Genomic DNA, 26116 nt, shown 5'->3' on the forward strand with positions numbered 1-26116 from the left:
AGTCTTGATAAAAAAATAATAACAGAAATGCAATGGTTCATTGGATCAGTCTAAAACTTTGCGCATACACTGCTGCCATCTAGTGGACAAAATCTAAATTGCACCTGGGCTGGAATAATAAACTATGGTTCTCTTGCATTTCAAATATGGTACAAAAAAAATACAAAATATATATTTTTTTTTTCTTTGTATTATCTTTTACCAGATCTATTGTGTTATATTCTCTTACACTCCTTTCACATTTCCACAAACTTCGAAGTGTTTCCTTTCAAATGGTACCAAGAATATGCATATCCTTGCTTCTGGGCCTGAACTACAGGCTTTTAGATTTGGGAAAGTCATTTTAGGCCAAAATGTAAAAAAAGGGGCAGATCCTTAATTAACCTTATGAATTCTACCAGTTGACATGGAGACATACAGTAAGAAGAGAAACATGTGGCAGGAACAGAACAGTCACACAGGCAAAGACAGACAGACAGATCCTCTCTCTGTACTACCCTGGTTTGAAAGCCAGCTGAACACACAACAGGCTCATATAACAGTGGCATGATATAGACACAGTGAAGTTGTGAAATAAGCCTCACTTTCACCCCGTGTTCCAGTTACAGAAAACAAACAATATCATATCTTGAGCTCAAAATATGTTTTCTATTCATTTATAGATTTTTCTACCGCTCCCATAGATTTCAACATACTCTGTTAATCTTATCTTGAGCACTGGTATTCAGGCCCACACACACACACACACACAGGCCCTCTCACTCTAAAACAGTTCAAAATCAAAAGTAGTAGTCAGTATCTGCTGCCACCAGCTCTTCCTCATTGACTGCAACAGATTTGCCAGTTCTTGCTGTGAGATGTTATCCCACTCTTCCACCAAGGCACCTGCAAGGACCCAGACATTTCTGGGGGGAAACGGCCCTAGCCCTCACCCTCCAATCCAACAGGTCCCAGACGTGCTCAATGTGATTGAGATCCGGGCTCCTCGCTGGCCATGGCAGAACACTGACATTCCTGTCTTGCAGGAAATCACGCACAGAACGAGCAGTATGGCTGGTGGCATTGTCATGGTGGAGGGTCATGTCAGGATGAGCCTGCAGGACGGGTACCACATGAGGGAGGAGGATGTCTTCCCACCCGCACAGCGTTGAGATTGCCTGCAATGACAACAAGCTCAGTCCGATGACGCTGTGACACACCACCTCCACCTCCAAATCAATCCATCTCCAGAGTACAGGCCTCGGTGTAACGCTCATTCCTTCGACGATAAACGCAAATCTGACCATCACCCCTGGTGATACAAAACCGCGACTCGTCAGTGAAGAGCACTTTTTGCCAGTCCTGTCTGGTCCAGCGACGGTGGGTTTGTGCCCATAGGCGACGTTGTTGCCGGTGATGTCTGGTGAGGACCTGCCTTACAACAGGCCTACAAGCCCTCAGATCAGCCTCTCTCAGCCTATTGCAGACAGTCTGAGCACTGATGGAGGGATTGTGCATTCCTGGTGTAACTCAGGCAGTTGTTGTTACCATTCTGTACTTGTCCCGCAGGTGTGATGTTTGGAAGTACCGATCCTCTGCCACTACGAGGACGATCAGCTGACTGTCCTGTCTCCCTTGTAGCGCTCTCTTAGGCGTCTCACAGTACAGACATTGCAATTTATTGCCCTGGGCACATCTGCAGTCCTCCTGCCTCCATGCAGCATGCCTAAGGCACTTTCACGCAGATGAGCAGGGACCCTGGGCATCTTTCTTTTGGTGTTTTTCAGAGTCAGTAGAAAGGCCTCCTTAGTGTCCTAAGTTTTCATAACTGTGACCTTAATTGCCTAATGTCTGTAAACTGTTAGTGTCTTAACGACCGTTCCACAGGTGCATGTTCATTAATTGTTTATGGTTCATTGAACAAGCATGGGAAACAGTGTTTAAAACCCTTTACAATGAAGATCTGTGAAATTATTTGGATTTCTACTAATTATCATTGAAAGACAAAATCCTGAAAAAGAGAAGTTTATTTTTTTGCTAAGTTTATTTATTTTTTCCTGTCCCTTTTTCATATTGATTCTATACTGAACAAAAATATAAATGCAACATGTAAAGTGTTGGTCCCATGTTTCATGAGCTGAAATAAAAAAAATGAGCACAAAAAGCTTATTTCTCTCCAATTGTGTGCCCAAATTTGTTTACATCCCTGTTAGTGAGCATTTCTCCTTTGCCAAGAAAATCCATCCACCTGACAGCAGCAGCTTATCAAGAAGCTGATTAAACAGCATGATCAATACACAGGTGCACCTTGTGCTGGGGACAAAAAAAAAGCCACTCTAAAGTGTACTCTAAAGTTTTGTCACACAACACAATGCCACAGATGTCTCAAGTTGAGGGAGCATGCAACTGGCATGCTGACTTCAGGAATGTCCAGCAGAGCTGTTCCCAGATAATTCTATGTTAACTTCTCTACCATATGCTGCCTCCAATGTCATTTTAGAGAATTTGGCAACCGGCCTCACAAGCTCAGACCACGTGTAACCACACCAGCCCAGGACTTCCACATCCTCTTCTTCACCTGGCGGGATCGTCTGAGTGGGGCCCTTTTGTGGGGAAAAACTCCCTAGTGGGTGGGCACACCCACGGCTGCGCCCCTGCCAAGTGATGTGAAATGCATAGATTAGGGCCTAATTTATTTATTTAAATTGATTGATATCCTTCTATGAACTCAGTATAATCTCTGAAATTGTTCCATGTTGCATTTATATTTTTGTAAAGTGTATTTGTATAATCTATTACAAGATGTGCATACATTTTAACGGGTCATACCCTGTTAAGCGTTATTCTACATGCATGACATTCTAAACCTCCATAGTGACCGCTCCCTTCCCCCTCCTCTCACAATCTAAATTATTCAGAGCGTTGATCTCAGACGGGCTAGTGTGCGTGTGTGTGTGTGCGCACGCGTCCATCCGTCCTACGGCACCAGACTGACAGGCTACGGGGGTGAGCTCCTCTCCATCTCCCCCGCCTCCCCATCTGAATCAGATAGTGAAGAGACTGGCAGGGCCATACATGTTGCCTGAGGAGTCAGGCGCCATTTCTGGAGGAACCAGCATTCCCAGGACAGCTGAGGCTGGTATGCGAGCCTGCAATAACACCAGGGCAGTGGTACGTGCTTTACTACCACAACAACATCCAGTCTTTCTGCATAGTGGTACATGCTATACTACCACAACAACATCCAGTCATACTGCATAGTGGTACATGCTATACTACCACAACAACATCCAGTTATATAGCATAGTGGTACATGCTATACTACCACAACAACATCCAGTCATACTGCATAGTGGTACATGCTATACTACCACAACAACATCCAGTTATATAGCATAGTGGTACATGCTATACTACCACAACAACATCCAGTCATACTGCATAGTGGTACATGCTATACTACCACAACAACATCCAGTTATATAGCATAGTGGTACATGCTATACTACCACAACAACATCCAATTATATAGCATAGTGGTACATGCTATACTACCACAACAACATCCAATTATATAGCATAGTAGTACATGATATACTACCACAACAACATCCAGTCATACTGCATAGTGGTACATGCTATACTACCAAAACAACATCCAGTTATATAGCATAGTGGTACATGCTATACTACCACAACAACATCCAATTATATAGCATAGTAGTACATGATATACTACCACAACAACATCCAGTCATACTGCATAGTGGTACATGCTATACTACCACAACAACATCCAGTCATACTGCAAAGTGGTACATGCTATACTACCACAACAACATCCAGTTATATAGCATAGTGGTACATGCTATACTACCACAACAACATCCAGTTATATAGCATAGTGGTACATGCTATACTACCACAACAACATCCAGTTATATAGCATAGTGGTACATGCTATATTACCACAACAACATCCAGTTATATAGCATAGTGGTACATGATATACTACCACAACAACATCCAGTCATACTGCATAGTGGTTCATGCTATACTACCACAACAACATCCAGTTATATAGCATAGTGGTACATGATATACTACCACAACAACATCCAGTCATACTGCATAGTGGAACATGCTATACTACCACAACAACATCCAGTTGATAGATGAGCAGATGATGATGTGCAAGTAGAAATACTGGTGTGCAAAAGAGCAGAAAAGTAAATAAAAACAATATGGGGATGAGGTAGGTAGATTGGGTGGGCTATTTACAGATGGACTATGTACAGCTGCAGCGATCGGTTAGCTGCTCAGATAGCTGATGTTTAAAGTTAGTGAGGGAAATATAAGTCTCCAGCTTCAGCGATTTTTGCAATTCGTTCCAGTCATTGGCAGCAGAGAACTGGAAGGAAAGGCGGCCAAAGGAGGTGTGGGCTTTGGGGATGACCAGTGAGATATACCTGCTGGAGCGCGTGCTATGGGTGGGTTTTGTTATCGTGACCAGTGAGCTGAGATAAGGCGGAGCTTTACCTAGCAAAGACTTATAGATGACCTGGAGCCAGTGGGTCTGGCAACGAATATGTAGCGAGGGCCAGCCAACGAGAGCATACAGGTCGCAGTGGTGGGTGGTATAAGGGGATTTGGTGACAAAACGGGTGGCATAGCTATGGTAGCCAAAATAAATTCCCTGCCCAGCATTTTTATACATGCCCCTAAGCATGATGGGATGTTCATTGCTCAATTAACTCAGGAATCACACCTGTATGGAAGCACTTGCTTTCAATTTTTTTATTTTGGCAGCTACCTGTATATCTGCAATAGCATCAAAGCAGGCTACTGGGCCTACTATAACAGGCTACTGGGCCTACTATAACAGGCTACTGGGCCTACTATAACAGGCTACTGGGCCTACTATAACAGGCTACTGGGCCTACTATAACAGGCTACTGGGCCTACTATAACAACATTTGTAGATTCATATTGAATAGATCAGCCTACAACAGTACAACAACACATAAGGGAGTGAAACAGGTTTAACTATAACATAGTAGATTCCTATTGAATAGAGATTTGCCTTTACAGTATCAAAGCTGTGCCACTGGTTACAGAAACAGCAACATCCCCCCTAATGCCTAGCATAGAATGTAATTGGCAAAATGCAAGCCACAGGAAGAGATCATTTACCTACAGTGGCACTGGGACAAAAGTGTGATTCAATTCGATGAATGGCAATGTGGGCTTTGCTTTCCAGGGAAAGTGGGGTCATTACAGTAACAGTATTGTATGTGACTGGGTTTCAAATGCTCAGGGCTTTCTTTAACACTACACTACACCTGGGCAACCCAAGCTAAACTGTACCTCTTATGGCTGGCCTTCACAAGAGAAGGTCACGGTTGTTTTATAGGGTATCCTTCATTTATTTGGCGTGGGCTACGGCCAAACAGTAGCCTGTGTGAAGTTGGGTTAATAAACCTCTGTCTGGACAATTGTTGGTCGTGCTGCACCTCGCTCCGCGGGTAATATTACATTTCATTACATTACATTACATTGGAACGATTTGATTAGTGTATTGTTAGCTAGCTACATAGTTGTATCTGCTGTCTTTGTATCAAGGATAAAGGTGTAGCTCTGAGGAACTAACAAGGTTAGCTAGCCAGCTGTATTCGTTCATTCGCGCCGTTTTCGAAACGGCGTCAACACCCTAACACCACAGCCACTGCTAGCTAGCCAACTTTACCAATTAGCAGTACTGTAGAAACTATATACATTACAATGGAACGATTTGACTAGTGTAATGTTAGCTAGCTACATAGTTGTCTTTGTATCAAGATAAAGGCGTAGAACAGAGTAACTATCGAGGTTAGCTAGCCAGCTACATTTTCTAACATAGTCTACAACGCGCCCACTGCTAGCTAGCTAACCCTACCAGCTAGCTGTATCATTTTTTGTCAATAAGATTTTTGCAACGTAAGCTTAACTTTCTGAACATTCGAGATGTGTAGTCCACTTGTGTAGCTAGCAGGACTGACTTTGTGTTAGCTAGCCAACGTTTAATTACTTCTGCGTTATGAACTAGACACGGACACGAATGATCCATTGGTAGCTTGTTGTTACCAAGTATTGGTGCTAACCGTGTGTTATAGGATGCTAGCATGCTAGTTAGCTACAGCGTCATAGGACACGGTGCACTGGGTGGGTTTTCACGGAAGAATACTGTACCAAGTTATCTAGCGGAATAAACTAAGTTTGAGCCTATTCCTGGAAACATTGAACCACTGTAGTTTACATCAATTTTAATTTCTAGTGGTAGCTAGAAAAGTTATATTTTAGTGTTTCAGTGAATTGTTAGTGAGGGAGGCCCTGCTCTCTCGCTTCCCCAGTTGTTTAGTTAATTTTTCATGCCAATCTCCTTTGCATTAGCGTAGCCTCTCCTGTAGCCTATCAACTATGTGTCGGTCTATCCGTGTTCTCTCCTCTCTGCACAGGCCATACAAACGCTTCACATCGCGTGGCCGCTGCCACTCTAACCTGGTGGTCCCAGCTCGCACGACCCACGTGGAGTTCCAGGTCTCCGGCAGCCTCTGGAACTGCCGGTCTGCGGCCAACAAGGCAGAGTTAATCTCAGCCTATGCTACCCTCCAGTCCCTCGACTTCTTGGCGCTGACGGAAACATGGATTACCACAGAAAACACTGCTACTCCTACTGCTCTCTCCTCGTCTGGGTGACTTTAACCTCCCTACGTCTACCTTTGATTCATTTCTCTCTGCCTCCTTCTTTCCACTCCTCTCCTCTTTTGACCTCACCCTCTCACCGTCCCCCCCTACTCACAAGGCAGGCAATACGCTTGACCTCATCTTCACAAGATGCTGTTCTTCTACTAATCTCACTGCAACTCCCCTCCAAGTCTCCGATCACTACCTTGTATCCTTTTCCCTCTCGTTCTCCTCCAACACTACTCACTCTGCCCCTACTCAGATGGTATGCGCCGTCGCAACCTTCGCTCTCTCTCTCCTGCTACTCTCTCCTCTTCCATCCTATCATCGCTTCCCTCTGCTCTATCCTTCTCCAACCAATCTCCTGATTCTGCCTCCTCAACCCTCCTCTCCTCCCTTTCTGCATCCTTTGACTCTCAATGTCCCCTATCCTCCCGGCCGGCTCGGTCCTTCCCTCCTGCTCCGTGGCTTGACGACTCATTGCGAGCTCACAGAACAGGGCTCCGGGCAGCCGAGCAGAAATGGAGGAAAACTAGCCTCCCTGCGGACCTGGCATCTTTTCAACTCCCTCCTCTCTACATTTTCCTCCTCTGTTTCTGCTGCTAAAGCCACTTTCTACCATTCTAACTTCCAAGCATCTGCCTCTAACCCTAGGAAGCTCTTTGCCACCTTCTCCTCCCTCCTGAATCCTCCTCCCCCTCCTCCCTCTCTGCGGATGACTTCGTCAACCATTTTGAAAAGAAGGTCGACGACATCCGATCCTCGTTTGTTAAGTCAAACGACACCGCTGGTCCTGCTCCATTGCCCTAGCCTATGCTTTGACCTCTTTCTCCCCTCTCTCTCCAGATTAAATCTTCAGTCTTGTGACGGCCGGCCGTCCAACAACCTGCCAGCTTGACCCTATCCCCTCCTCTATTCTCCAGACCATTTCCGGAGACCTTCTCCGTTACCTCGCTCATCAACTCATCCTTGACCGCTGGCTACGTCCCTTCCGTCTTCAAGAGAGCGAGAGTTGCACCCCTTCTCAAAAAACCTACACTCGATCCCTCCGATGTCAACAACTACAGACCAGTATCCCTTCTTTCTTTTCTCTCCAAAACTCTTGAACGTGCCGTCCTTGGCCAGCTCTCCTGCTATCTCTCTCAGAATGACCTTCTCGATCCAAATCAGTCAGGTTTCAAGGCTGGTCATTCAACTGAGACTGCTCTTCTCTGTTTCACGGAGACTCTCCGCACTGCTAAAGCTAACTCTCTCTCCTCTGCTCTCATCCTTCTAGACCTATCTGCTGCCTTTGATACTGTGAACCATCAGATCCTCCTCTCCACCCTCTCCGAGTTGGGCATCTCCGGCGCGGCTCACTCTTGGATTGCGTCCTACCTGACAGGTCGCTCCTACCAGGTGGCGTGGCGAGAATCCGTCTCCGCACCACGTGCTCTCACCACTGGTGTCCCCCAGGGCTCTGTTCTAGGCCCTCTCCTATTCTCGCTATACACCAAGTCACTTGGCTCTGTCATATCCTCACATGGTCTCTCCTATCATTGCTACGCAGACGACACACAATTAATCTTCTCCTTTCCCCCTTCTGATAACCAGGTGGCGAATCGCACCTCTGGCAGACATATCAGTGTGGATGACGGATCACCACCTCAAGCTGAACCTCGGCAAGACGGAGCTGCTCTTCCTCCCGGGGAAGGACTGCCCTTTCCATGATCTCGCCATCACGGTGAACAACTCCATTGTGTCCTCCTCCCAGAGTGCTAAGAGCCTCGGCGTGACCCTGGACAACACCCTGTCGTTCTCCGCTAACATCAAGGCGGTGACCCGATCCTGTAGGTTCATGCTATACAACATTCGCAGAGTACGACCCTGCCTTACACAGGAAGCGGCGCAGGTCCTAATCCAGGCACTTGTCATCTCCCGTCTGGATTACTCCAACTCCCTGTTGGCGGGGCTCCCTGCCTGTGCCATTAAACCCCTACAACTCATCCAGAACGCCGCAGCCCATCTGGTGTTCAACCTTCCCAAGTTCTCTCACGTCACCCCGCTCCTCCGCACACTCCACTGGCTTCCAGTTGAAGCTCGCATCTGCTACAAGACCATGGTGCTTGCCTACGGAGCTGTGAGGGGAACGGCACCTCCGTACCTTCAGGCTCTGATCAGGCCCTACACCCAAACAAGGGCACTGCGTTCATCCACCTCTGGCCTGCTGGCCCCCCTACCTCTGCGGAAGCACAGTTCCCGCTCAGCCCAGTCAAAACTGTTCGCTGCTCTGGCACCCCAATGGTGGAACAAACAAGCTCCCTCACCACCTTCCGTAGACACCTGAAACCCCCCCTCTTTAAGGAATACCTGGGATAGGATATAGTAATCCTTCTTCCTCCCCCCCCTCCCCCCCCCCCCCCCCCCCCCCAAAAAAAAAGATATAGATGTACTATTGTAAAGTGGTTGTTCCACTGGATATCATAAGGTGAATGCACCAATTTGTAAGTCGCTCTGGATAAGAGCATCTGCTAAATGACGTAAATGTACATTTGCATTAGGTTTTCCATCCATTTTTGTATCCATTATAAGCTACCACTCCATGCAGGACACAGTGACCAGCACAGAGATTAGGTCCCAGTCACCTCACAACAGAACACAGACACAGGCTGGACAGACAGACGGAGCCTCTGCTACAAAGACTTGGCAGACCAACCCCATCTTCTGTCTATGAGATGGCCTCTCACTGTAGGACGTACTTACACTGGCAGAACTGAGCTTGTTTTCATGCTAAAGACAGTATGTTTTCTCCAGCAGAGGAACATCTTGTGTTCAGAGGTTTTAGTCATACTCAACATCATCATCCATTCCCATCTAAACCATCATCGTTATCATCACATCATCAGAACCATATGGCTACAACCATGGTTAAAAGCTCCACTCTGCCACGTCCTCGTCACCATTATGTTTCTATGCTCTCCACAGCCCTCACACTCTCTCCTTTACTCACCTGAACTGATGACGGGGTCCAGGCTGCGTTGCACGTCCTCCGCCACCCGCCGCACCACACTGGCGTTGCCCGGCACGTAGGCCAACTGGTAGTGATGGTAGTTGTCCAGTGGGTACTGCAGGCCATCGACAAAGAAGCTCGGGTAGAGCGTGGCGTTGGGGTAGTCCTTGAAGGGCACGTTCTCGCGCAGCACGATGAGGATTCCAGAGAAGAGCAGGGGCAGGGCGATCTCCACGAGAGTCACCAGGATCTGACGCTTCTGTAGGGGGGGGGGGGGGGAGAAAGGATGTATTGGCAGAGGAAAGAAACAAAGTGGTAGAGGAACATCAGCCAAGGTTTTAGAAAGAGGAGAGAAGAAAGATCAGTGAGCTGAGCATGACAGAACATTCGTCACCTAAATCATCAAAAGCCTGGACTCGGTAGATAGTAAATCAAAGTGATTACTATGGAATATGAATTCTCTCTATGACCTCTGACACCGGACGTGGCTCAGACTGGAAAAACTATCCATTAGCAGAAGTGTAATGTACATTTCCATAGTTTCAGAAGAAAATTGGTGATTTAATGTTAGATGAAATGTCCAAGCTGCCATTTGACCAGATCAGTCAAGACATCAATTATTTGAATGCTCATAGGAGAGATATGGTGCATTTCACAAGTTCCTTTGCTCATAGGATATGTGAAGGCCACCCCTTGTACAGTGACTGGAGAAAGCAGCAGCTTGGACAGTGTTCAATTATCACAGTGGAGATGCTCTCATCTCATTCTCACAGGTCAGGGCTGAACCTAAACAGATATTTCTGGAGACATTGCCATACAGAGTGAGTGTGTACCATTGAGTACAACAGTATCCAAGAGACAGTTTCATGGGGCCACCGAGTCCCCTTGGCAATGGTACTGGGACAACAGGACTAAAATCAAATCCTACTATGCCGGCTCTGACGCTCCTCGGATGTGGCAGGGCTTGCAAACTATCATGGATTACAAAGATTAACGTGAGCCTACCAGACAAGCTAAATTCCTATTCTCGCTTCGAGGCCAGCAACACTGAACCATGCATGAGAGCACTAGCTGCTCTGGATCTGCATGATCATGCTCTCCGTAGCCGATGTGAGTAAAACATTCAGACGGATTACCAGGTTGCATGCTCAGAGCATGCGCTGACGAGCTGGCAAGTGTCTTCACTGACATTTTTAAGCTGTTAGGGCTAGGGGGCAGTATTGACACGGCTGTATAAAAAAAACGTACCCGATTTAATCTGGTTACTACTCCTGCCCAGTAACTAGAATATGCATATAATTATTGGCTTTGGATAGAAAACACCCTAAAGTTTCTAAAACTGTTTGAATGGTGTCTGTGAGTATAACAGAACTCATATGGCAGGCCAAAACCTGAGAAGATTCCATGCAGGAAGTGGCCTGTCTGACAATTTCTTGCCCTTCTTGATTATCTCTACCCATTACAGAGGATCTCTGCTGTTACGTGACACTTCCTACGGCTCCCATGGGCTCTCAGAAGGCGGCAAAAAGCTGAATCGTGGCTTTGCAGGCTCTGGTTGAAAAAAAGTAGCGCGTTTGGGTAGTGGCTGGTTACAGTACTGTGAGACTCAGGCGCGTGCCCGCGTCGACCCCATGCCTTGTTTTCTTTCGTCTGTTTACCTAAACGCAGATTCCCGGTCGGAATATTATCGCTTTTTTACGAGAAAAATGGCATAAAAATTGATTTTAAACAGCGGTTGACATGCTTCGAAGTACGGTAATGGAATATTTAGACATTTTTTGTCACGAATTGCGCCATGCTCGTGACCCTTATTTACACTTCGGATAGTGTCTTGAACGCACGAACAAAACGCCGCTATTTGGATATAACGATGGATTATTTTGGACCAAACCAACATTTGTTATTGAAGTAGCAGTCCTGGGAGTGCATTCTGACGAAGAACACCAAAGGTAATCAAACTTTTGTAATAGTAAATCGGAGTTTGGTCAGGGCTAAACTTGGTGGGTGTCTAAATAGCTAGCCGTGATGGCTGGGCTATGTACTCAGAATATTGCAAAATGTGCTTTCACCGAAAAGCTATTTTAAAAATCGGACACCTCGATTGCACAAAGGAGTTCTGTATCTATAATTCTTAAAATAATTGTTATGTTTTTTGTGAACGTTTATCGTGAGTAATTTAGTAAATTCACCGGAGGTTTGCGGGGGGTTATGCTAGTTCTGAACATCACATGCTAATATAAAAAGCTGCGTTTTTGATATAAATATGAACTTGATTGAACAAAACATGCATGTATTGTATAACATAATGTCCTAGGTGTGTCATCTGATGAAGATCATCAAAGGTCAGTGCTGCATTTAGCTGTCTTCTGGGTTTTTGTGACATATGCTAACTTGAAAAATGGGTGTCTGATTATTTCTGGCTGGGTACTCTGCTGACATAATCTAATGTTTTGCTTTCGTTGTAAAGCCTTTTTGAAATCGGACAGTGTGGTTAGATTAACGAGAGTCTTGTCTTTAAATAGCTGTAAAATAGTCATATGTTTGAGAAATTGAAGTAATAGCATTTCTAAGGTATTTGAAAATCGCGCCACGGGATTACACTGGCTGTTGCGTAGGTGGGACGATTTCGTACCCTCCTAGCCCAGAGAGGTTAACCTTGACTATAGCTCAGCGTTTAACCTGTTGGGGCTAGGGGGCAGTATTTTCACGGCTGGATAAAAAAAACGTACCTGATTTAATCTGGTTACTAATCCTACCCAGTAACTAGAATATGCATATACTTATTATATATGGATAGAAAACTCCCTAAAGTTTCTAAAACTGTTTGAATGGTGTCTGTGAGTATAACAGAACTCATTTGTCAGGCAAAACCCTGAGACATTTTCTGACAGGGAGTGGATACCTGATGTGTTGAATTACCTTTAAGCCTATGCCATTGAAACACACAGGGGTTGATTAATGTTTTGGCACTTCCTATTGCTTCCACTAGATGTCACCAGCCTTTACAAAGTGTTTTGAGTCTTTTACTGTGAGATCTGACCGAACAAGAGCCATGGAACGGTGATGGCCGATTAGACTCTGGCGCGCAAGGTCATGTTGGGTACCCTCGTTCCAATACGTTATAAAAGAGAATGCATTCGTCCACCTTGAATATTATTCATGTTCTGGTTAAAAAAGGCACTAATGATTTATGCTATACAACGTTTGACATGTTTGAACGAACGTAAATATATTTTTTCCCCTCGTTCATGACGAGAAGTCCGGCTGGCTTAGATCATGTGCTAACAACACGGAGCTTTTTGGACATAAATGATGAGCTTTTTTGAACAAAACTACATTCGTTATGGACCTGGGATTCCTGGAAGTGACATCTGATGAAGAGAATCAAAGGTAATGGATTATTTACATAGTATTTTCGATTTTAGATCTCTCCAACATGGCCGTTTGTCTGTATAGCAAAGTGTATTTTTCTGGGCGCAGTGCTCAGATTATTGCAAAGTGTGATTTCCCAGTAAGGTTATTTTTAAATCTGGCAAGTTGATTGCGTTCAAGAGATGTAAATCTATAATTCTTTAAATGACAATATAATATTTTACCAATGTTTTCTAATTTTAATTATTTAATTTGTGGTGCTGACTTGACTGCCGGTTATTGGAGGGAAACGATTTCCTGAACATCAACGCCATAGTAAACCGCTGTTTTTGGATATAAATATGAACTTGATAGAACTAAAAATGCATTTATTGTCTAACATAATGTCCTAGGAGTGTCATCTGATGGAGATTGTTAAAGGTTAGTGCATCATTTTAGCTGGTTTTATGGTTTTGGTGACGCCTGTCTTTGAATTGACAAAACATTACACACAGCTATTGTCAATGTACTCTCCTAACATAATCTAACTTTATGCTTTCGCCGTAAAGCCTTTTGGAAAATCGGACAACGTGGTTAGATTAAGGAGATGTTTATCTTTCAAAGGGTGTAAGATAGTTGTATGTTTGAAAAATTTGAATTTTGACATTTATTTGGTTTCAAATTTGCCGCTCTTGAAATGCACCTGCTGTTGATAGGGTGCACCACGGGTGGCACGCTAGCGTCCCACATAGCCCCAAGAAGTTAACAACACAGTGCCCTCCAAGCTCATCACTAAGACCTTGGAACTGCACACCTCCCTCAGCAACTGGATCCTGGTCTTCCTGACGGGCTATCCCAAGGTGGTGAGGGTAGGCAACAACACATCCGCCATACTAACCCTCAACACGGTTGCCCCTCAGTGGTACTTGCTTTGTTCCCTCCTGTACTCCCTGTTCACCCACGACTCCAACACCATCATTAAGTTTGCTGACGACACAACTGTGGTTGGCCTGATCACCGACGATGAAACATCCTGCAGGGAAAAGGTAAGCCACCTGGCAGTGTGGTGCTAGGACAACAACCTCTCCCTCAATGTCAGCAAGAAAAAGGAGCTGATCGTAGACTAAATGGAAACAGAGGGCCGAGCTCTCCCCCATCCACATCGACATTGCTGTAGTGGAGCGGGCTCGAGAATTCAAGTTCCTCGGTGTCCACATCACTAAAACATTATCAGGGTCCACACACACACCAACACAGTTGTGAAGAAGGCACGACAACACCTCTTCCCCCTCATGAGGCTGAAAAGATTTGGCATGGGCCCTCAGATCCTCAAAAAGTTATACAGCTGCACCATAGAGAGCATCTTGACTGGCTGCATCACCACTTAGTATGGCAACTGCTTGGCATCCGACCTCAAAGTGCTACAGAGGGCAGCGCGTACGGTCCAGAACATCATTGGGGCCGAGCTCCCTGCCATCCAGGACCTCTATACCAAGCAGTGTCAAAGACTCCAGCCACCCAAGTGATAGACTGTTCGCTCTGCTACCACACGGCAAGCGGTACTGATGCACCAAGTCTGGAACCAACAGGATCCAGTTAGTCCGGGTAGCAATTGGTTATCTGCATTGACCCTTTATGCACCGACTCGTCACATAGGTTGCTGCTACTATTTATTATGTAGCCTGCTGCCTAGTCACTTTATCCCTACCTATATGTACATACAGCATCTACCTCAATTACAGTGTACACACCAGTCTAAATAAGTTCCCACAGTTGACAGTGCATGGCAGAGTAAAAACCAAGCCATGAGGTCAAAGGAATTGTCCGTAGAGCTCTGAGACAGGATTGTGTCGAGGCACATGTCTGAGGAAGGGTACCAAAACATTTCTGCAGCATTGAAGGTCCCGAAGAACACAGTGGCCTTCATCATTCTTAATTGGAAGAAGTTTGGAACCCCCAAGACTCTTCCTAGAACGGGCCGGCCGGCCAGCCAAACTGAGCAATCAAGGGAGAAGGGCCTTGGTCAGGGAGGTGACCAAGAACCCGATGGTCACTCTGACAGAGCTCCAGCGTTCCTCTGTGGAGATGGGAGAAATTTCCAGAAGGACAACCATCTCTGTAGCACTCCACCGATCAGGCCTTTATGGTAGAGTGGACAGACAGTAGCCACTCCTCAGTAAAAGGCACATGACAGCCTGCTTGGAGTTAATGGCACCTAAACACTCAGACCATGAGAAACAATATTCTCTGGTCTGATAAAACCAAGATTAAAATGTTTGACCTGAATGCCAAGCGTCACGTCTGGAGGAAACCTGGCACCATCCCTAAGGTGAAGTATGGTGGTGGCAGCATCATGCTGTGGGGATGTTTTTCAGCATCAGGTACTGGGAGACTAGTCAGGATTGAGGGAAAGATGAACGGAGCAAAGTACAGAGATATCCTTGATGAAAACCTGCGCCAGAACACTCAAGACCTCAGACTGGGGCAAAGGTTCACCTTCCAACAGGACAACGACCCTAAGTACACAGCCAAGACAACGCAGGAGTGGCTTTCGGGACAAGTCTCTAAATGTCCTTGAGTGGCCCAGCCAGAGCCCGGACTTGAACCTGATCGAACATCTCTGGAGAGACCTGAAAATAGCTGAACAGCGACGCTCCCCATCCAACCTGACAGAGCTTGAGAGGTTCTGCAGAGAAGAATAGGAGAAACTCCCCAAACACTGGTGTGCCAAACTTGTAGCGTCATACCCAAGAAGACCCGAGGCTGTAATCACTGCCAAAGGTGCTTCAACAAAGTACTGAGTAAAGGGTCTGAATACTTCTGTAAATGTGATATTCCGTTTTTTCTAAAAAACAGTTTTTGCTTGGTCATAATGTGGTATTGTGTGTAGATTGATGAGGGGAAAAAAACAATTGAATCAATTTTATAATAAGGCTGTAACGTAACAAAATGTGGAAAAAGTCAAGCGGTCTGAATACTTTACAAATTCATTGTACCTCGTAACCCTGCACATCGCTCGGCACTAGTACCCTGTGTAGATTGCCAAGTTATGGTTACTCATTATGTATTTACTCCTCGTGATATAATCTTTCTAGAAATGTTCTATTTATTCTCCTCTCTGCATTGTTGGGAAGGGCCCATAAGTAAGTATTTCACTTAGTCTACACCTGTTTTTTTTGTTGTTTTTTTACAAAGAATGTGACAAATGAAATTTGATATGAACTCTGTTCCACAGGGAATAATGCACAACCAGTTGAACAAGATACGAGTTACACAGCCTGCTACAGTCCAGCTAGCATCGAATGTCGAGGTCTGGGTTGTGCTCATTCAGGAGTAAACAGAAAAACAGATTGAAACAGGGAAGGACTACCTGGACTGGTCCAGTAAGAATAGTTTTTGTTTTCCATTACACAAAACGTTTTAATACAGTGTGCCCTAACGAACACAACCCTGGCGAAACATGAAGGGGAAACAAACCATCTACTGATACAAGGAAGACCATGTGTAATCTCAGAACACCTACAGTATGATACACATACAGTATACTATCTAATAGAGAAATCCAAAATAATGGAAAACTAGGGTTAAAAGTTTCTGAAAATAAATAACATCCAAAGCATCCCGATGCTCTTTATAGGGAGGGATCAATACGCAAAACAAACAAGATCAAACCGACATTAGAATTCTAGACTATATAGAAATGATTCTTAAATGTCATCTATGATTGAATTCAAATGGCTTACCAATTTTTTTACATTTTGGATACAAAAAGAATGCGAGCAAACTTTCAAGCAATGCATCTATTAATACTCTTAAATCATAGACTTAACATCTTTTCTACTGTATAAGTTCCATTTGCCCCTAGTTCCCTTACAATGAACTCCTCGCATCAGCTAACTATGTACTTTAGGGTCTGTATTAACAATAGTCAGCTAACTATGTACTACAATAGTCTCACAATAGGAGTGCTAATATAGGATAAATGTTGCCTTTTAGATCGAAAGGAATACTATTACATAGACAGAGTTTCACCTGATCCAAGATCAGCACTGCTACTACTCCACCTACTCTGAGATCATTTTTGAATACAGACTTTGACCCATGGTGACCCTCACACAGCAGTTCTCTCTGGGTCAATCCCTGGTTACCTGGTATGAACCTCACATGCACTCTGCAGTGTCTCTGTGATGGGGCCAAGATAGAGACCCTTTCCTGCCTGGGCTCAATGGAGTCTCCAGGAGTGTGGGTTAATGGTAATGAAACAACAATCTTAAAAGGGAGGCAGAAAGCAGGAAATGGAAGCAACTACACACACTAACACACACACTAACACGAGGAACTGTGGTGTGACATTGTCGTGTGTGTGTGTGTTTCGTTGTGCAACCACCCTCCCAGATTTGTGAAGGGTTTTGACTAAGTCTTTGATATGAGAGCCATTGTGAGGAGCTATCGTTAATAAACAGCCCAAACTACTGTGAAACAAACCCAAACACACCAGCACGTCTTATATACACACACACAAGAAAGACTACAGAAGTGTATTTACTTAACATTCAATTCAATCTTTCATCAGTGAATAAATATCCCAGCCCAATGTGTTTCACCATCTACTGTTTCAATGCAGCATGAAGCTTGGCAATATATCAAGACTGAGGGTCGTCAGAGATACCTTTCAGGGACCGTATTCATAGAGAGTCTCAAAGTAGGAGTGCTGATCTAAGATCAGGTCCATGTAATCTTATGTATTACTATTGAAAAGGCTAAACTGATCCTAGATCATCACTCCTACTCTGAGACACTTTACAAATACAGGCCCAGGATTTGTGAAAGGACAAAGCTTTGATAGGTGGCTATATCAAACCATCCCATATTAAATCACTCACAACAGTCGTTTAAAGAACTGGTCAATTCATCCACACCATGGAACCTAGTGGTTACCATGGAACCTAGTGGTTACCATGGAACCTAGTGGTTACCATGGAACCTAGTGGTTACAGTGGTGGGATGGCAAAGTTACCATTTCAATATATCATTTGGAAAACAAAAGACCGCAGGGTAATTTAGATGACTACTTTTTGACCTCCACCTTAACACGTTTCAGTGTAACAACAACGCGACAGCCAAGACACACACCAGGCTTTCATGTCCCGTCACTAACTTCTAAATTAACTTGTCACATGATAAATCAATGTTGGAGGCAGAGTTGGGGTCAATTCGAAATGAAGTGAGGAAGTACACGCGTTCTCATCCAGAACGCCGCAGCCCGTCTGGTGTTCAACCTTCCCAAGTTCTCTCACGTCACCCCGCTCCTCCGCTCTCTCCACTGGCTTCCAGTTGAAGCTCGCATCCGCTACAAGACCATGGTGATTGCCTACGGAGCTGTGAAGGGAACGGCACCTCCATACCTTCAGGCTCTGATCAGGCCCTACACCCAAACAAGGGCACTGCGTTCATCCACCTCTGGCCTGCTGGCCCCCCTACCTCTGCGGAAGCACAGTTCCCGCTCAGCCCAGTCAAAACTGTTCGCTGCTCTGGCACCCCAATGGTGGAACAAGCTCCCTCACGACGCCAGGACAGCGGAGTCAATCACCACCTTCCGGAGACACCTGAAACCCCACCTCTTTAAGGAATACCTAGGATAGGATAAAGTAATCCTTCTAACCCCCCCCCCTTAAAAGATTTAGATGCACTATTGTAAAGTGGTTGTTCCACTGGATATCATAAGGTGAATGCACCAATTTGTAAGTCGCTCTGGATAAGAGCGTCTGCTAAATGACTTAAATGTAATGTAATGTACACTGAAATTCCAATTCAGGAATAGAAATACATTTGCATATATTATCAATAATTTCTCATTTAAATGAAAAGCTTCTTCAAAAGTTTTAAATTGAAACGCTTCCTGAATTGACTTAATTTATCTGCAAACATTGATTTCCCCAAGGATTGATAGGACTATGGAGCTGCTAGACCAAACATGGGTCAAGACGGTCTTGTGACAGAACCTGTGGCTGTGACACTGTCAGCAACATGCAATGTGTTGTGGACACATCAGCTTGTAGACGAGGCCTTTAACCATTTACTTGGTTACAATCTAGACTGGTCCCAGATCTGTTTGTGCTATCATGCTAACTCCCTGTCACTCATTGTCTTGACAAACAATACATGCACTCATCTCCCCCCCGTCTTGACTACTGCAACTTCCTACTCTCAGTATCAACTCAAGCTCCCTCCATAAGCTTCAAATGGTTCAAAACTCTGCAGCCCGACTCCTCACCCACAATCCTGGCAGCATTTCACCCCTGTCCTCCGTAAACTCAACTGGTTCCCTGTCTCCCAACGCATTGATTACAAGATCCTCCTTCTGACCTACAAAGCCCTTCACCACCTTAACCCCCCTTACCTCTCAGACCTTCTCCCCTACCAACCCATACACGCACTCTGTTCCACCACTGCAGGCCACCTTGTCATCCCCAGGTCAAAGCTCCAGAGCTTCAGCAACAGGCCTTCTCCAGGGTTGCTCCTAGGCTCTGGAACTCCCTCCCTTCAGTCCACTATCTAACCCTAAACCAATTTTGTATACAACCCCAATCCCACACCTCACCCTAAACCAGTTTTGTATACAACCCCAATCCCACCCCTTACCCTAAACCGGGTTTGTATACAACACCAATCCCACCCCTTACCCTAAACCGGGTTTGTATACAACACCAATCCCACCCCTTACCCTAAACCGGGTTTGTATACAACACCAATCCCACCCCTTACCCTAAACCGGGTTTGTATACAACACCAATCCCACCCCTTACCCTAAACCCGGGTTTGTATACAACACCAATCCCACCCCTTACCCTAAACCGGGTTTGTATACAACACCAATCCCACCCCTTACCCTAAACCAGGTTTGTATCCAAATCACAACCCTCCCCATACACTGAAACATCATACTCTTAACCTTCGTTGAGCCAACCCCTCTCTTTATTCATGTTTTTGTTAAGTCTGATGTCTTCACTCCTGTTTTTTGTTTTTCTTACAATTGTAAAGTGGCGTTGGATCCTTGAAAAGCGCTATATAAGTCCCATGTATTATTATTAAATAGTACTGTACACATTTCACTCTGCAAAGTACAAGTCACAATAAAGTTATAGATTTTATTCAGATGGGTAACTGTAGCTACCCCTGAACATTTATATTCAATATCCCCACACCACCCACCTGCTGAAGGTAGTTCTCCCCACACCACCCACCTGCTGAAGTCAGTTCTCCCCACACCACCCACCTGCTGAAGTCAGTTCTCCCCAAACCACCCACCTGCTGAAGTCAGTTCTCCCCACACCGCCCACCTGCTGAAGGTAGTTCTCCCCACACCGCCCACCTGCTGAAGGTAGTTCTCCCCACACCGCCCACCTGCTGAAGGTAGTTCTCCCCACACCGCCCACCTGCTGAAGTCAGTTCTCCCCACACCGCCCACCTGCTGAAGTCAGTTCTCCCCACACCGCCCACCTGCTGAAGTCAGTTCTCCCCACACCGCCCACCTGCTGAAGTCAGTTCTCCCCACACCGCCCACCTGCTGAAGTCAGTTCTCCCCAAACCGCCCACCTGCTGAAGGTAGTTCTCCCCAAACCACCCACCTGCTGAAGGTAGTTCTCCCCAAACCACCCACCTGCCGAAGTCAGTTCTCCCCAAACCACCCACCTGCCGAAGTCAGTTCTCCCCAAACCACCCACCTGCCGAAGGTAGTTCTCCCCAAACCACCCACCTGCCGAAGGTAGTTCTCCCCAAACCACCCACCTGCCGAAGTCAGTTCTCCCCAAACCACCCACCTGCCGAAGTCAGTTCTCCCCAAACCACCCACCTGCCGAAGTCAGTTCTCCCCAAACCACCCACCTGCCGAAGTCAGTTCTCCCCAAACCACCCACCTGCCGAAGTCAGTTCTCCCCAAACCACCCACCTGCCGAAGTCAGTTCTCCCCAAACCACCCACCTGCCGAAGTCAGTTCTCCCCAAACCACCCACCTGCCGAAGTCAGTTCTCCCCAAACCACCCACCTGCCGAAGTCAGTTCTCCCCAAACCACCCACCTGCCGAAGTCAGTTCTCCCCAAACCACCCACCTGCCGAAGTCAGTTCTCCCCAAACCACCCACCTGCCGAAGTCAGTTCTCCCCAAACCACCCACCTGCTGAAGGTAGTTCTTCCACAATAGTAATCCAAACTGGCGTGCTATCGCCATTTAGACAGGAGACTGGAGACAGACCAGAACTACAGCAGGACCTGGACAGACAAAAAGAGAAAGAGAAATGTTCAGTTACTACATTTATCTGGTTCTGAACTAGGCTTATCAATGTATTTGGTGTGTTGACGGAAATTTTCCAGGGCCTGTACTTGAGCAATCCTACCAAACACAGTTGATCCACAGAGGTTTTCACCTCCAGATAACCATCATTTCATAATGTAAACAAAGAAAATCAAACTAGCAAAAAAGAGAACTGAAACTGGATGTTTCTCAGCTCGGTATTTGCATAGACTGTACATATCAAACACAATCAGAAAACCTAATTCCGGGTTCTGCAAAAGGAATTTGAATTGGGGGAAGAAAAACACTGTCTGAGTCTGACAACTAGGGAATGACAAAATTGAGCTCAATGGAGGACATGAGAAGAGAGGGTGAGAAGAAACGCAAGAGAAAAAAAACACTAAGCAAAAAGTATACTGTTGACAATCGCTCACCAAACCAGTTGAACCTAGTTTGTTAAGTGAGTGTTGACAGGACATGCTTGTTTAAATGTTTTCGGACTGCCTCCACAGAGTAGGCCTATGACAAGCAGACAGACAGGAAAAATGTTATAATACACCAATTCAATGGAATGTTGAGCAAATTGGGATGAAGTATGGGTGTTCAGACACCATTAAGAAGAAGAACAACCCCACACACCTATCACACCCATCTAAAATAACATGTCTTCATCCCTTCAACAGGGCTGTAGTGGAGCAGGTCGAGAGCTTCAAGTTCCTCGGTGTCCACATCACTAAGGAATTAACATGGTCCACACACAGCAACACAGTCATGAAGAAGGCACAACAATGCCTCTTCCCCCTCAGGAGGCTGAAAAGATATGGCATGGGCTCTCAGATCCATAAAAAGCTCTACAGCTGTATCATTGAGAGCATCCTGACTGGCTGCATCACCGATTGGCATCCGACCGCAAGGCGCTACAGAGGATAGTGCTGATGGCCCAGTACATCACCGGGGCCAAGCTCTCTGTTATCCAGGACCTCTATACCAGGCGGTGTCAGAGGAAGGCCCTGGAAATTGTCAAAGACCCCAGCCATAGACTTCACTTTGCTACCGCACGGCAAGCAGAGCGCCAAGTCTGGGACCAAAAGGCTCCTGAACAGCTTATACCCACAAGCCATAAGACTGCTGAACAGTCAGTCAAATGGCTACCCAGACTATTTGCATTGACCCTGTATTGCACGGACTCTCTTGCAGTGACTCAATGCACACTCACACTGACACTCAAACACACACACGGGCCTCCAGAGTGGCGCAGTAGTCTAAGGCACTGCATCGCAGTTGCTAACTGTGCCACTAGAGATCCTAGTTCGAGTCCAGGCTCTGTCGCAGCCGGCCGCGACCGGGAGACCCAAGGGGTGGCGCACAATTGGCCCAGCGTCATCCGGGTTAGGGGAGGATTTGGCCAGCAGGGATGACCTTGTCCCATTGTGCTCTAGCGACTCCTGTGGCAGGCCGGGCGCATGCACGCTGACACGGTTGCAGGGTGTTTCCTCCGACACATTGGTGTGGCTGGCTTCCAGATTAAGCGGGCATTGTGTCAAGAAGCAGTGCGCTTGTTGGGTCGTGTTTAGGGGAACCCATAGCTCTCGACCTTCACCTCTCGAGAGTCCGTACGGGAGTTGCAGCGATGAGACAAAACTGTAGCTACCAATTGGGTAGAAAAACACTTTCACACACGCTGCCGCTACTCTGTTTATTATCTATCCTGATTGCCTAGTCACTTTTACCCCCACCCACATGTAAATACAGAATTACCTCATAACCCTGCACATTGACTCAGTACCAGTACTCTACTTGTAAACTCAGCAAAAAAAGAAACATCCTCTCACTGTCAACTGCATTTATTTTCAGCAAACTTAACAGGTGTAAATATTTGTATGAACATAAGATTCAACAATAAAAATAGTGTATGTTTGATGCAGAACCGGGCCAGTGCAGCACAGCTTGGCTCAGCCCGGCTGCACTCGGCGGTGTGAAAAGGGTATTATACAGTTGTGAGCCATACCCTTTCCTGTCAATCTACTTCAATGGCCCTGAAACTCTGTGTTTCAACAGCCTTGGAGAGCAACAATAAACAGTCTGCTGTGGACAGATGACAACCGTCATGCGCCTGTCATATCACCACTACATTCACTGTGTGTGAAGGCAAGGCAGGTCATTTCCTTTTGAAATATAAGGCATCTCTATCCTCAGTTGCTATAAATCTGATTACATCTTTCTGTTTAGACAAAGGGACTGCTGTTGTGACTGGCCTCAAAGAAATAGGGTCCCTCTGTTTAAGGGTAGATATAAACAACAATCAACCCTTGTACTTCTTGCCAAATGGCGGAGGGTCACATCAGAATAATAATAATAATAGTTAATTGGGTGAGGAAGGTAGGGAATAAAACTGTCTCAGAGGCAGTCTTCATGCTCAAGTTAATGTGCTGAAGATCTAATTAAAAGACGAATGTATGATAGAAAAAGCAGTGCCATTAATCTCAAAGATGAATGCATCTCTTTCATGGCCTAATATTAGGCCAAAATTCATTTAAATCAACAAATACTCTGTCTAAACTCTAGAATTAAGCTATTAATGTTCCATTTTAAATCATTGTATAAGGGATAGATAAAGGACATTACCTGCGGAAGACACATTTCAACTGAATGCCTTTATCTGTACAACTGAATACGTATCCCCCTTTCCCTTTCATGCATTTACAAATGCAATGCTGATGCAGTTAGATTATATACTACTTGTCGTTCATGTGAAATTTGAACGTCAGTTGCTGATTAAACTAAGCTAAACATCCAAGTGATGTTGGTCTTGATATGAACATCATAGAGGTAACGCAAATATTACGTCTGTATTTTTCATAGAAATTACGCCCTCCTGTCTTCACCGTTATTGGTCCAACCGAATTATTTGGTCTAAATGATTGGACAAACGACAATCCCCAATACTGATGAACCAGGTCCAAAACAAATAATTCCCCAAAACAAAGTTTTCTTTATGATATTTCATTTATTTTAGTCTCAGAACAACTATTAAATACAGTTTTATGAAACCCTTATTGAATCATTCCAAATGCAAGGCAACCTTACCTTATAAAAACAAGGCTCGGTATGTGAACTTCATGGGCTGTCCTTAGTCAGCGTATACAATTCCTCCTTTTTAAAACGATGGCTTTACATGTCCTCTCCGTTTACTTTCGACTCAACACCCGAGGTTACGTTCGTTAGGCTGTGGATGTGTGCAGTTGACAGCCCTGTGTATTTTACTCAGTAAATGCCAGTTAGGGAGGCGATGACATTGCACCAGACACAGTGAAAGGCCGAATTCATTGTGCAAATCCAGATACAATCGTCAACAGTTGCAATCACGTGACCTGATCATGTCTACAGTCACGTGACCTTACACCAGCTGTGGGGGGTTTTGGCTGAGTCCTTGCTGTCCTGGACGTCCCAATGATCCCGAATAGCACTAACCGTCTGTTCCCTTTTCTTTCGAAATACAGGAGTCATTTGGGGACATGAAACTTGTATGTCAGGGCATTGTGTAGATAGGGTGCTATTGTATAGTCATTTAAACTTGTGACAAGTGCATGGTCCAATAATCATATACTGCTAAAAAAAAATTAAGGGAACACTTAAACAACACATCCTAGATCTGAATGAAAGAAATAATCTTAAATACTTTTTTCTTTACATATTTGAATGTGCTGACAACAAAATCACAAAAATGAATCAATGGAAATCCAATTTATCAACCCATGGAGGTCTGGATTTGGAGTCACACTCAAAATTAAAGTGGAAAACCACACTACAGGCTGATCCAACTTTGATGTAATGTCCTTAAAACAAGTCAAAATTAGGCTCAGTAGTGTGTGTGGCCTCCACGTGCGGGCCAGTCCATAGCATCAATGCCTTCCTCTTGCAGGAACTGCTGACACACTCCAGCCACATGAGGTCTAGCATTGTCTTGCATTAGGAAGAACCCAGGGCCAACCGCACCAGCATATGGTCTCACAAGGGGTCTGAGGATCTCATCTCGGTACATAATGGCAGTCAGGCTACCTCTGGCGAGCACATGGAGGGCTGTGCGGCCCCCCAAAGAAATGCCACCGCACACCATGACTGACCCACCGCCAAACCGGTCATGCTGGAGGATGTTGCAGGCAGCAGAACGTTCTCCGCGGCGTCTCCAGACTCTGTCACGTGCTCAGTGTGAACCTGCTTTCATCTGTGAAGAGCACAGGGCGCCAGTGGCGAATTTGCCAATCTTGGTGTTCTCTGGCAAATGCCAAACGTCCTGCACGGTGTTGGGCTGTAAGCACAACCCCCACCTGTGGACGTCGGGCCCTCATGGAGTCTGTTTCTGACCGTTTGAGCAGACACATGCACATTTGTGGCCTGCTGGAGGTCATTTTGCAGGCTCTGGCAGTGCTTCTCCTGCTCCTCCTTGCACAAAGGCGGAGGTAGCGGTCCTGCTGCTGGGTTGTTGCCCTCCTACGGCCTCCTCCATGTCTCCTGATGTACTGGCCTGTCTCCTGGTAGCGCCTCCATGCTCTGGACACAGCAAACCTTCTTGCCACAGCTCGCATTGATGTGCCATCCTGGATGAGCTGCATTACCTGAGCCACTTGTGTGGGTTGTAGACTCCGTCTCATTCTACCACTAGAGTGAAAGCACTGCCAGCATTCAAAAGTGACCAAAACATCAGCCAGGAAGCATAGGAACTGAGAAGTGGTCTGTGGTCTCCACCTGCTGAACCACTCCTTTATTGGGGGTGTCTTGCTAATT

At 45.6% G+C, this 26116-nt stretch overlaps 1 protein-coding gene across 1 annotated transcript in view; it reads right to left on the bottom strand.

Moving 5' to 3' along the window:
* The window catches only part of LOC106595110 (phospholipid-transporting ATPase ABCA3), a 97248-nt gene extending 72551 nt beyond the window's left edge, over nucleotides 1-24697 (bottom strand). Inside the window, exons 1-3 of the mRNA XM_045719865.2 lie at nucleotides 24419-24697; nucleotides 21215-21309; nucleotides 9692-9950 (exon numbers count right to left, since the gene is read on the bottom strand). Coding sequence (XP_045575821.2) covers nucleotides 9692-9950; nucleotides 21215-21268 — 313 coding nt within the window. The 5' untranslated portion in view covers nucleotides 21269-21309; nucleotides 24419-24697. The remainder of the gene's footprint in view (nucleotides 1-9691; nucleotides 9951-21214; nucleotides 21310-24418) is intronic.
* Between the last annotated feature and the right edge of the window lie 1419 nt (nucleotides 24698-26116).

This window comes from Salmo salar, chromosome 06, assembly GCF_965601325.2.
Source record: "Salmo salar chromosome 06, fSalSal1, whole genome shotgun sequence".
Taxonomy (NCBI): Eukaryota; Metazoa; Chordata; class Actinopteri; order Salmoniformes; family Salmonidae; genus Salmo; species Salmo salar.